The sequence below is a fragment of the Solanum verrucosum genome, unplaced genomic scaffold (genome assembly GCF_900185275.1).
Source record: "Solanum verrucosum unplaced genomic scaffold, falcon-dt-bn FXZP01000053.1, whole genome shotgun sequence".
In the NCBI taxonomy this organism is placed as follows: Eukaryota; Viridiplantae; Streptophyta; class Magnoliopsida; order Solanales; family Solanaceae; genus Solanum; species Solanum verrucosum.
Window position 1 is genome coordinate 1,122,651 of NW_026020152.1, and position 13,828 is coordinate 1,136,478.

At 29.4% G+C, this 13,828-nt stretch overlaps 1 protein-coding gene across 1 annotated transcript; it reads right to left on the minus strand.

The window, feature by feature from the left end:
• Positions 1-659: 659 nt before the first annotated feature.
• Positions 660-4,955, minus strand: LOC125828119 (putative late blight resistance protein homolog R1C-3). Its single transcript, XM_049507424.1, has 2 exons — positions 4,518-4,955; positions 660-2,837 (listed from the first exon to the last, which is right to left on the minus strand). Exons 1-2 carry the CDS (start codon positions 4,953-4,955, stop codon positions 660-662), a joined length of 2,616 nt encoding a protein of 871 aa, XP_049363381.1.
• Between the last annotated feature and the right edge of the window lie 8,873 nt (positions 4,956-13,828).

A 13,828-nucleotide genomic window follows, 5' to 3' on the forward strand; every position in this document is an offset into this window, starting at 1 on the left:
TTTGAATGTTTATATAGTACTGTTTGTATTATATTTTCTCTTAAATACCCACTTACAGCCTAAGAAGGATGCAAGTCAATGAGACGAGCGCATTTGGACATGAATTGGCTGATATGTTAGAAAAAAATTGTATTGTAGTAAAGTTGAAAAAAGGTTACTAGTGCTGGAATTGTTCAATGTCACAATAAATACTTGAATTTGGTTTAATCAAGGGACTCCATCGGTTTTCTTAAACCAACCCTAGCATATTTGGATGCCGTAGTCGAGTCTGTCTTGTCTTAAAACCGAGGCCGTCATTCGGTTTTGGCCCTAGGTTTCAATCTGTATTTTGTAGTGAAACAAATAATTGAAATCTGCTAAAATTATTTCAAACATAAATGAAGACTTATTATCAAAGTTCACAAAGCTTTAATACACAAATTACAACTTAAATAAGTATCTTCTTTACTAGAACAAGTTTATTAGATGAATGGACTGCAAAAAAGACACGAAATAAAGAGTACCCCAAGTTTGTTCATGAATCAAGACTTGTTATTAGCAATGTCACCTTGATTCTCTCACCTACAGAAAAGCGAAAACATAAATATATGAGATCAGGAGAGTTTTGCAGATAGAACTCTTGTAAATATATATCAGATGAAATGAATTTGACTGACCTTTCAACATGATATGGTTAGCTTGAATTTGATGCTCTTAGATGTCTTCTTTTTCTCTATTGCTTTTGCAGATTCGATGGCTTTGCTCGTTTTCTCCAGCCTCATCTCTTGAAAGTTAGGTAAATCAGCTAGATCAATTGGTAGAGCATCGAGCTTATCACAAGAGATAAGAACAAGGTGACTAAGCATGGGGAAGTTACGATCCGAAGCCTTCCAAGATTCTAATTCTGCTGAACTTTCAATCCATAAGACCTGGAGCTGGCGAAAACCTCCAATCTCTGGCTTCCAGGAATTACCAACAAATGCATTTTGTTTTAACTTTAGGACCTCAAGGGATTCCAATTGCCCTAACTTGTCCGCCTCATTCCATGAAAACCTTGTGTTTGCCAAAGTTAACTTGTTCACTGTACGTACAAGTCTGAAGAATGTTGCTGGAAGATGAATTGTTTTATTCATGTAAAGAACATCATTCAACAGTTTCAAATGTTCCAGGCACTTAAGCTCTTCAAGATTGCTGATTCCACCCCTGGACTCAAAAAAAGCCGCCATTTGCCCTCGAATGCTCAATTTTTTTAGAAAACATGCCTTGGCGAACACATCTTTCTTGCAACTTTCTGGTGCAACTAAAGAAAGAGTTTGCAGGCAAGAAGGTTTACCTGTGGTGATAGTAGGGGACGGCAATTTTGCAGGTATGCTGGTGTACAGATGCCTCAACTGTAACATGTTCCATATGTCTGCTTTTACGTCAAGAGTGGGCTCTGAGGTACTTGTATTAAGTATAAGAGTTTGTAAATTCCAGAATTTACCAAAGGTAGGAGGGAGGGCCTTAAAGTCACCTGAGATAGCAACATACCTCAAATGAAATAAATTGTTAAAGTCTTTGGAGAAAAGAAATTTGAGAGACTCAACATCCAAGACTCTCATAAGTGGAAATGCTTTGTGAATGAGTTTGATGTCATTAGGAGACAAGTCAGTTTGTTTTTGTTTCGAGGAAAAACAATAGAAAGATCTGACATGTTCTGCAGAAGGTTTTGTGGAGAGAAAGTCATTCAGAGTAGATGGTTGAATGCACAATCGACGGCAAGTATCTGAGTCCTGTATAGAAGGAATAGCGTTATCAACTGTTGTACATATTTCTTGAAAAAGCCATTTGTTAGCAGCCTTTGTTCTGCAAAACTCATGTAACATGTCGTGAAGACGACATGTCTTTATTTGACCATCAGACCTCTTTTGCAACAGTATCACTAAATTCCTATGAACAAGATCATTCAAATGACGCTCTGCTATCTCCTCAAGAGTGGATGACTGCTGGGGTTTTATTAACCCTTCCGCAATCCACAGGCGAATCAATTTCCAAGCAGGGATATCAAAGCCCCGAGGAAAGATGCCACAGTATAAAAAGCACGTCTGCATTTCTTGAGGCAAACGATCGTAACTCATCTCTATAAATAAAGCAAAATCATAATCCTTGTTATGAAGACGTTGCGATACATTGCTTTCAACTCTTACCCAGTCACTTTTGTTCCGAAGACCTCTTAATAGTCCTGCAATTAGCACTGTTGCAAGTGGTACTCCCCAGCATCTTTGTGCAATGTTTTTTCCAAGTTCAACTAACTCAACAGGAAAATTTCCATTGCCAAAAGCCCTTTTTTCCAACAACTCAAAACTATTTGATGGTGTCAAAAGCTTCAAATTATGTGGATCTGGATTGGTATAGGTAGCAAGGTATCCATCACGCGTGGTCAGCATGATCCGATGCCCCTTTTTGTTTCTGGGGAAAACTTTCTTGACAGCATCAACTACTTCTGCTACCCACACATCATCTAAAACAATGAGACATCTACCTCCTTCTTCACTCATAAAACCACATATTGTCTTAGCTAATGCGTCCACATCCTCGTTGAAATGATCTTCTATGTGTTTTGTGAAGAAGTTGAGAATCGTAAGATAAATATCCTTTATTTTGTATTCCAGACCAACATTAACCCAAATGATTCTGAAAAATTCAAATGAAAGCTTAGAATCATTGCAGATTTTTCTTGCCAGTGTAGTTTTTCCAAGTCCGGCCATACCCACTACTGGGATAATATCCACACTTTCCGACACTCCTTCAACAAGTCGCTTCATCACTTCGTTAGCTTCCTCATCAAACCCGACCACTTCATCATCCTCCAAAGGACCCTTCTAAACATATGTAATAATCAAACGGATTGCATTAGATAACAGAGCCGAAAATGTTTTCAACAACATTTCTACCCATGTTTGATTGATGACTTAGAAAATATTTTATTTTATTTTATTTTTTATTAAAGAGTAAAAAATAAGTACTCCCTCCGTTTCACAAAGAATGATCTTCTTTCCTTTTTAGTCAGGTTCAAAAAAATGACCTATTTCCTTTTTTGGTAACATTTTACTTTTTGCTTTCCATGTGGCATGTTTAAGACCACAAGATTAAGGACAATTTTGTACATTTGACATAACTTTAATTTAGGACCACGAGATTCAAAAGTCTTCTTTAATTTCTTAAACTTCGTGCCAAGTTAAACCAGATCAATTTTTTTGAAACGGAAGGAGTACTTTTTAAGAAAATAATTTCTCACATGGAAACTAACCTCCATAATTGATCTAGGACATGACCCGACACACGAATTAAGACACAACCCAACGACCGATCCAAAATCCGACCCCCAAAACCAAACTCTGACATTCGAATTGGAACCGGACATCCAACCCAGGACCTGGTTGGGGAAGAGTGGGGTGAAAAACTAAAAAAAATTAAAATTTGAAAATATTTTTCAAAAACAAACTTTTAATTTTTTATTTTTTTTAATGGAGGGGGTCGGGGGTATGAGTTGGGGTGAGAAAACAAATTATAATTTGAGGTTGAAGGAGAGTTTTAGAAAATATTTTTTCTAATTTTTGAAGGAAATTCATTTTCCTTAAATTTGAGGAAAATAAATTAATTTGAAAAACATTTAAGTCAATCAAACATGAAAAAATTGAAAAACATTTTCATTTCCTACTTCCTACCAAACAGATCTTCCAAGACTTAAGTAGGATATGAGCATAAATTTTTTTTGATAACCAACAACACGCCCAATGTACTAACACTGAGTGAGAGAGTGGATAGGATATAGTGTAGTCAAACTTTACTTCTATTTCAAAGTTGAGGTAGAGAGATGAAACAAAGTTTGATATCTTACTACCATAATATCAGGCAAAGGGGTTGGACTGTAAGTGGTGCAGTTTTTTTTTCTTATGACACGTGTCTTTATTCTATTTGTTCTTTAAATTTATCATTAGCAAGTATTCTCACGCCTAAGAGCGAAAAACGAATAAGTCAGAATTGAATATGAGTATATCGAAAACAAATTAAATAAAAATATATAAAGTATTTGATTTATATTTTAAATGAATAAAAACTTAATTATCCAATAAATAATATGAATAAATATGGATTCCCATATTATCGCAAGGATCTTGTTAAAAGCTTTAGAAACAAAAAAATTTAAAACTTTTTTTTATCACCCTACCCCTATCAGCCCCTGGCCCTCCTAACCCAAAAAAAAGTTTGTTTGTTTCTTTTATTAAAAAATTTAAAGTTTTTTTCGTCACCCAATCTACCAGCCCGCTCACCCCACCCCACCCCACGACCCCTATTCCAAAAAAAAAAAGGGTAAAAATGTTTTTTTACCACTCCACCCCCTACCACTTTTCTTTATTTTATGAATGATCATTTTTTACCCATAAAATAAATAAGTAGTCTTTTCATTTATTTTTAATTTCGAAAGTTAATTTAATTAACATTAATTCGATATATTTTTAAAAATAAAATAAAATAAGATATGGAAAGTTGCATACCTGGGTTACTTGGTGGGCTTTTTCAGGGATGTCAAGAAGTGGTTTAGGACTGAAAGAATCTGTATGGTCTTGCCGAAGTTTCTTCACCTTCTCATGGATGTCTTTAATATTAGCTGCAAGATCCCTAACTACTGCCATATGACCGACATCGAAGAATCTTCCAACTTTATTCTTATCTCGATGCAGCTTAGATTGAATCAGAAATTTATCAATTACATCTTCAGATTTATGTACCATTTTTTGAATTTCTTTCACCAATTGATCCCATAAACTGCTCTCGCTGTGGAATTTAGCATCATCGTCAAGGAATGCTTTCAGGCGTTGCACTTCTTCCAGTAAATTTTTGAACTCATCGTCTACCCCTCTAATCAGATCTATATTACCACTTAACAGATCCAACAAATTCCCCACCAGAAAGTTCACCCCTGCATCTGTCATCTCTCGAAGATACACGCTACTTTTTTCTTTTCAGTAATGAGATCTTCGCGCTTTATATATATTTGAAGTTAACTTTCTATTTAATCATAGCCAAGAGGCTCAAAAATATGATAATTTATGCATAAATTTTCTAAAATGACAAGTATTGTGGTTTAACTATTTATAAAAAATGATGACATATAAAAAAGGATGGAGGGAGTACAATATACTCCCTCCGTCCCTATTTACTTGTCCATATTTTCTTTTTTAATTGTCCCTATTTAGTTGTCCATTTTGACAAATCAAGAAAGGACAACAAATTTTTTCCTATTATACCCTTATTTACACTTCTTGAAAATTGTAAAAGTGTATGTTGTTTCCCTCCAATTTATTTCACTTGAATTCAAATAAGTGGTTGTAATTTTAAAGTGAAAAGTTGTCATAAGGGTAAAATTGTAACTTCACTGTGCTAATCATTGTTGCCTTAATCTGTGTGTAATTTCTAAAGTGGACAACTAAAAAGGGACGGAGGAAGTATTTATTTCGGGGGTCTAATCACACACCCAATCATATTACTTACTTTATTTATTATCTCAATTCCAAACAAGTTAGGACAAAATATACTCAAAATGAATTTTACTCCATATATACAACTGTATGTAGGGGTGTCAGTGGAACAGTTCAGTCAATTATTTTTTTAAAATTATATCATCTCAATTTATCGGGTATTTTATAATGTATAACCAAAATTAGATTTTTTTAAATCATCCCAATCATATCGATTTCTCTTCAATATCGGTACGATTTGGTTAATATTCGATTTATTGTTTACTCTTAAAATATCACCTCGAATATATTATTATTAAAATATTTCTTTCGCAAATATGTTCTTGAAAAACACTTTAATTCTTCTCTAAAAAGTCATGAATGTAAAACTTTGTTTCCGCATTGTTTAATCTTAAAGATTTAATAGGAGTGCTTGCATAGATTTTGCTATATTGTTTAATAGATTTTCTATTATAGCATCTTTTAATTTTAAACCTAAATAAAAAAAGGGCTAATTAAAGAGCAATGACCCAAAGTCATCCAGTCACCCGAGGCGGAGGACCTAGGTTATATTTATAGTTGAAAAATGTTATAAAATAAATTTATATGTACGTAAGGTTATTCGGTTCGGTTCGAATTTTTTTTGGTTTTTTTCATAAATTAAAAAGATCATCTCAATTGTTCGGGACGGTTATACACTTAGATCAATGTTCATGATTTTATTGAAACAATGATCCGGTTCAATTACGTTCGATTGATTCGGTCGATTTTTCATGCTCTTTTGACACTCCTAACTGTATGGTTAAATTCCATTAATAACATTTATCAATTTAAATCATATCAATACTTATGCGAACTGGAATTACTATAAATCTAACCATCTTTTAGTTTTGCGATCTTCATGTAATTATGTCTGAAACTAATATAATTTCTACTTAATTTATTTAGAAAAACACATATATTAAAATATACTCCTATGACTAAGTCGTGTTAATTAAATGATTTTAATACTAAAATTAGCCATTATTTGTTTATATTAAAATAAAATTAAGACTCACCTACTATATTGTTTCTTTAAATAAAATTAAATGTCACCAACTATATCAAGTATTATTTTTTAACTAATGACATGAATGCTTAATTTAAAAAATGACTTCGGGTCAATAATTAAGTGAAGTCAAGTTTGATATTATTTATTTATGAAATATTTTAATGGAAGATATAACTGTAATATTAAATGGAAATTAAATCCTTATTCCTTCTATTATTGAGAAGTGTTTTTTTATGTCAGATGATATGAAGTGTCACCAACTATGCCAATTATTTTTCAACTTGTGATGTGAATACTTAATCTAAAAAATGACTCTGGATTAATAATTAGTGTAGTCAATGACTGATAAATTAAACCTAACCTTGTGGATTGATTCATACAGTGAAATTGATGTTCAATAAATTAATACAATATATTTATTTCGGGGATTTAATCACACCCTCAATCATATTACATACTTTATTTATTAAAATAAATTATGTCTCATCAACTTCAGTAAACTCTCACTAAATTAATATAGGTGAGACCATAAAATATTATTATTTTATAGATGTATTATTTAATCAATAAATTAATATTTATTAACTTAAAGAGTGTTTCGACACCGCAATATTTGTTCAGGGATGAAATCTCAGAGAATTTAATAAACTCACTTGTGAAAACATCATTCATGAACTCGAGGTCATGAATTTAAGGATCTCGATTACTGCAATAAAATGGACGTTAATAACTTGTTTGATGAGTGAAAATGATACATGTTCAAAGGTCCAGCGCTTAGAAGAAATTGTGGATACAATTGAAAAAAATAATGTTGATGATAAAGTTGAAGATGATACAATACCTTTGGAACCAGTTACGCATAAGGAAACATTTATCGCATTTAGAAATCTTCATAATTTTATGGTGCAGTTCGAAAAGACAACACCGAAACTTTTGGATGTAATAAGAAAAGTTAGAGATGAGCTTCAACTAGATTTAAATTTTAACAAAAAACATAATACAATAGAATCATATTTCACTAAATTGTCTTAGATATATTTGTACTTTTAAAGAATTATTAATTTATAATATTAATGAGACCGTATATTTATATAGGAGTCTTCTGAAAATATATTATCTTATTATTTTATCAAAATGAGTGATTATTTCCATTGGTCCAATCGGGACCGGAGAAATATATTATTTTAGAGAGGTTATTAATTAACCAAGTATTGATTTAGTAAGGTTTTACTGTATATTATTTTTTTAAATAAAATTAAGTGTCACCAACTATATCAAGTATTGTTTTTCAACTAATGACATGAATGCTTAACTTAAAAAATGACTTTGGATCAATAATTAAGTGAAGTCAAGTTTAATATTTTTTATGAAATAATTTAATGGAAGATATAATTGCAATATCAAACAGAAATTAAATTCTTATCCCTTCTATTAATTGAGAAGTATTTTCTATGTCAGATAATATGAAGTGTCATCAACTATATCACCGTATTATTTTTCCACTTAGTGATGTCAGAACCAATTTAACAAGATTTAGGGGCCTAATGATCATTTTTGATGTAGTGAAATGACACAAAGTAGAATAGAAGATTAGTTAGATAGTAAAGAATAGTTTCATTGTTCTTTCTTACTAGTAATTATAGTATTACTCTAAGAGTTTCTTATAATTTCATTTCTTTTACTATTTAACTACTAATATAGTACCCGCGAGATGTGCAAAAAATGTTGCAGAAGAAAATTACAATAAATTATCATCTTATTTGCTTGACCACTTTATGTAGAATGGATTGAAGCCTTGTAAGGTTGGAGCAACACCAGTAGTAACACTTCTAAAGGCTTGACATGATAATAGATAGGAACATCAATAGTAACACTTTTTTGGCTTACGTGACATTCAAACATTTTCCACGCGTTTCAACTACGTGAAGTTACGGAGTGTTTCATATAAGTCAAAAAGTATATAAAATTTCAAAAAAATTGAGCTCGGGGGAAGTAGGAGCTTAGTTTAGTTAAAATATGTTTCTGGTATTTCGATTATAGTTTAGGGGATACGTGTGGCTTATCCCCTTTATTTCTTATCTAAACAAAATTAATATTCATGTATATCTTAATTCCAAACAAGTTGAAGAAAATATATTCAAAATATTTTATCTATTACAAATATATTTATTAGTAATTTAGTATGTTATAGTAAATATCTATTTTATTCTTTTAGGAAAGTTAGGAATTGTAATTAAGGACCAAATTCGTTTTTCCTATAAACAAAGGGCTTCTCTCTTCTCTCTCTACTTTATTCTTCTTTTTATTTTATTAATTTATGACACTCAGCATGGAACTCACAAATTAGAGGTTTATGCTTTAAAGTAAACTACACAATGACAATTATTGGCAATGCATGTGCTTCGTACATTGCCCAATTTTGCGTGTATTATTGACAAAGTCTCTGAATATTTTTACAACTTGATAGAAAGGTTTGTGGTTAGTTTGTAACCATCGATCTTTTCCTCATTTTGACATCTAAAATCTAGGAAATATCATTATAATGCTAAAACACATAAAAGCAGGCATACAAACATGTAAAAATTCAAGTAACAAACATAGGAACCACTACAAGAAATATGATATTTTGTGGCGGTTAAATTAGTTGCTACAAAAGTTTTAGTTTTAGTGGCGATCTGAAAAGGTTGCAACAAAAAGTACTAATTTTAGCGGCAAAAACATTAGTCGCCACAGAAAATAGAGTAGTAGTGGCGATTCTACTTCAAGCTGCCATTAATTGTTTTATTTTGATATTCTTATATAATAATCCTATATATGTACATTCAATTTTTTGTTAATACTCCCTCAGTCAAACAATAGTTATTCACTATACCAAAAACAGTTGTCCAACAATATTTGTCCAGTTTAGAAAATCAAGAGATAGTTTACTTTTTGTGTCTATTTTACCCTTACTAATAAATATTATTTATCATCTAACACATTTCTCAAAATATTAAATTTAATAAAATCAAAGGATAAAATAATAATATTATCTCTATTATTTATTGTTTCTTAAGGGGTGCGTCAAGTCTGGACAATTATTGTTGTTGTAGAGATGTTTATGTATGTTAGTACTTAATTAGTTCTAAATAAGTACTTAAATATTTCATATATTTAAATATTTATCTTAAACTAGTATTCATGTATTAATTGTTTTATCAATTATAGTTTTTAAAAAATATATAAATATTGGAAATAATTTCTCATATTTTATTTTTTAATATAGCTAGACTGACTTTAAAATATTACAAAGCGTTAAAAACTATAATTGTTATATTTCTTTCATTTTATTAAATGAATTCTACGCCACATAGTTAGAACTGCATGGTTGAAATCTAATAGTATCCTTTTAATGTAGTTACATTTAAACCAACTATTTGTTAGTTTTATGATCTCTACAATATATAATTATATCTAAAATTTATCTTTGTTAGCGGTAACTAATTGAGACTATATATATATATATATATATATATATATATATATACACATATATATATACACACCTTGCTTCTTACATTCAAGTCTTTCATTTAATCAATTACAATTTTTTTTTCTCTTGGTAAAATGACCCAATTTTTAGATTAGATAAAATATCCTAATTTACTTGCGATTGAGATTCGTTCTCATCTTTTAAAAATAACAAATAAATTAATTACATTAACTTGAGCATGACTATTATTTTGTCATTGAAATTAAAAAAAACATATGAAAGGTCATTTTGTCCATTGGAAACTTCAAATGGTTTAAGTGTGCACGTCTTTTTTAAAAATAAAAATAAAAATATATAAAGATATTTTGCAAGAAGTCATAAAATTCAATTTATTTATTTGAATTTGGCCTTAAGTTATCTGTTAAAATGAATTAGTTTAGTAACAAATTGTACATTTTTCCTACTGTTCCTCTTGTTTGTATTAGAGATTCTTGATCAGAAGTGTGACCAACTATATTGTTTCCTTAAATAATTAAAATTAAGAGTCACCAATTATATTATAGTAATATTTTTCAACTAATAACGTGAATGCTTTAATTTAAAAAATGACTCTGGATCAATAATTAGCGAAGTTAATGACTGATAAATTAAATCAATCTTGGGGATCGATTCATACTGTGAAGTTGATATTCAATAAATTAATCCAATATGTTTATTTTGGGGAACTAATCACGCACCAAATCATATTATTTGCTTTTTTTATTATCTCAATTCCAAACAAGTCGAAGAAAATATACTCATTTTGAATTCTACTCCACATAGATAAAACTATATGGTTGAATTCCACTAATAACATTTATCGATTTAGATCATATGAAAACTTATGCAAACTGAAATTACAATAAATCTATCTGTTAGTTTTGTGATCTTTATGTAATTATGTCTGAAACTCATCTTTTATAAGCAGAAACTAGTAAATTTTTTACTTAATTTAGAAAAAACACATATATATTAAAATATACTCCTTTGACCAAGTTGTGTTAATTTAAATGATTTTAATACTAATTTTAGCCATTATTTGTTTATTAAAATAAAATTAAGACTCACCAACTATATTGTTTCTTTAAATAAAATTAAATGTCACCAACTATATCAAGTAGGAGTATTATTTTTCAACTAATGACATGAATGCTTAATTTAAAAAATGACTTTGGGTCAATAATTAAGTGAAGTCAAGTTTAATACTATTTTTTTATGAAATATTTTAATGGAAGATATAATTGTAATATTAAACGGAATCCTAATTCCTTCTATTGATTGAGAAGTGTTTTTTTTTATGCCAGATAATATGAAGTGTCACCAACTATATCACCATACTTCATATGTCCCTAATTACTTGTCTATTTATGAATTAACATACCTATTAAGTGATATAGTGAGTTTATCATGTTACCCCTGTTAATTATGAAATAGATGAATTAACTTAAGATTTTCAAGAAGTTTTACCATTTTCAAAGTAATTAATTGAGGGTATAATAGGTAAAAAAGAATTGTTCATTCTTGATTTATCAAAATGGACAAGTAATTAGGGACAACTAAAAAAGAAAAAATGGACAAGTAATTAGAAACAAGGAAGTATTATTTTTCAACTTGTGATGTGAATACTTAATTTAAAAAATGACTCTGGATTAATAATTAGCGTAGTCAATGATTGATAAATTAAACCTAACCTCGGGGATCGATTCATACAGTGAAATTGATGTTCAATAAATTAATACTCCCTCCATCCCTTTTTATATGTCACATTTTTACTTTGCACTTGCATTAAGAAATAGTATAACTTTATCCTTCTACCATTATTTAATGTTTTCTTAAGTCAACTTTATTAATAAATGACAAGATTAATTAACTACTCTATCAAGGGTTATAATAAGCAAAATATGATAACTTATGCATAAATTTTCTAAAATGACAAGTATTGTGGTTCAATTATTTATAGAAAATGATGACATATAAAAAGGGATGGAGGGAGTACAATATATTTATTTCGGGGGTCTAATCACACACCCAATCATATTACTTACTTTATTTATTATCTCAATTCCAAACAAGTTAGGACAAAATATACTCAAAATGAATTTTACTCCATATATACAACTGTATGTAGGGGTGTCAGTGGAACAGTTCAGTCAATTATTTTTTTAAAATTATATCATCTCAATTTATCGGGTATTTTATAATGTATAACCAAAATTAGATTTTTTTAAATCATCCCAATCATATCGGTTTCTCTTCAATATCGGTACGGTTTGGTTAATATTCGATTTATTTTTTACTCTTAAAATATCACCTCAAATATATTACTATTAAAATATTTCTTTCGCAAATATGTTCTTGAAAAAACACTTCAATTCTTCTCTAAGAAGTCATGAATGTAAAACTTTGTTTCCGCATTGTTTAATCTTAAAGATTTAATAGGAGTGCTTGCATAGACTTTGCTATATTGTTTGATAGATTTTCTATTATAGCATCTTTTAATTTTAAACCTAAATAAAAAAGGGCTAATTAAAGAGCAATGACCCAAAGTCATCCGGTCACCAGAGGCGGAGGACCTAGGTTATATTTATAGTTGAAAAATGTTATAAAATAAATTTATATGTACGTAAGGTTATTCGGTTCGGTTCAATTTTTTTTATGGTTTTTTTCATAAATTAAAAAGATCATCTCAATTGTTCGGGACGGTTATACACTTAGATCAATGTTCATGATTTTATTGAAACAATGATCCGGTTCAGTTAGGTTCAATTGATTCGGTCGATTTTTCATGTTCTTTTGACACTCCTAACTGTATGGTTAAATTCCATTAATAACATTTATCAATTTGAATCATATCAATACTTATGCGAACTGGAATTACTATAAATCTAACCATCTTTTAGTTTTGCGATCTTCATGTAATTATGTCTGAAACTAATATAATTTCTACTTAATTTATTTAGAAAAACACATATATTAAAATATACTCCTATGACTAAGTCGTGTTAATTAAATGATTTTAATACTAAAATTAGCCAGTATTTGTTTATATATTAAAATAAAATTAAGACTCACCTACTATATTGTTTCTTTAAATAAAATTAAATGTCACCAACTATATCAAATATTATTTTTCAACTAATGACATGAATGCTTAATTTAAAAAATGACTTCGGGTCAATAATTAAGTGAAGTCAAGTTTGATATTATTTATTTATGAAATATTTTAATGGAAGATATAACTGTAATATTAAACGGAAATTAAATCCTTATTCCTTCTATTATTGGGAAGTGTTTTTTTATGTCAGATGATATGAAGTGTCACCAACTATGCCAATTATTTTTCAACTTGTGATGTGAATACTTAATCTAAAAAATGACTCTGGATTAATAATTAGTGTAGTCAATGACTGATAAATTAAACCTAACCTTGTGGATTGATTCATACAGTGAAATTGATGTTCAATAAATTAATACAATATATTTATTTCGGGGATTTAATCACACCCTCAATCATATTACATACTTTATTTATTAAAATAAATTATGTCTCATCAACTTCAGTAAACTCTCACTAAATTAATATAGGTGAGACCATAAAATATTATTATTTTATAGATGTATTATTTAATCAATAAATTAATATTTATTAACTTAAAGAGTGTTTCGACACCGCAATATTTATTCAGGGATAAAATCTCAGAGAATTTAATAAACTCACTTATGAAAACATCATTCATGAACTCGAGGTCATGAATTTAATGATCTCGATTACTGCAATAAAATGGA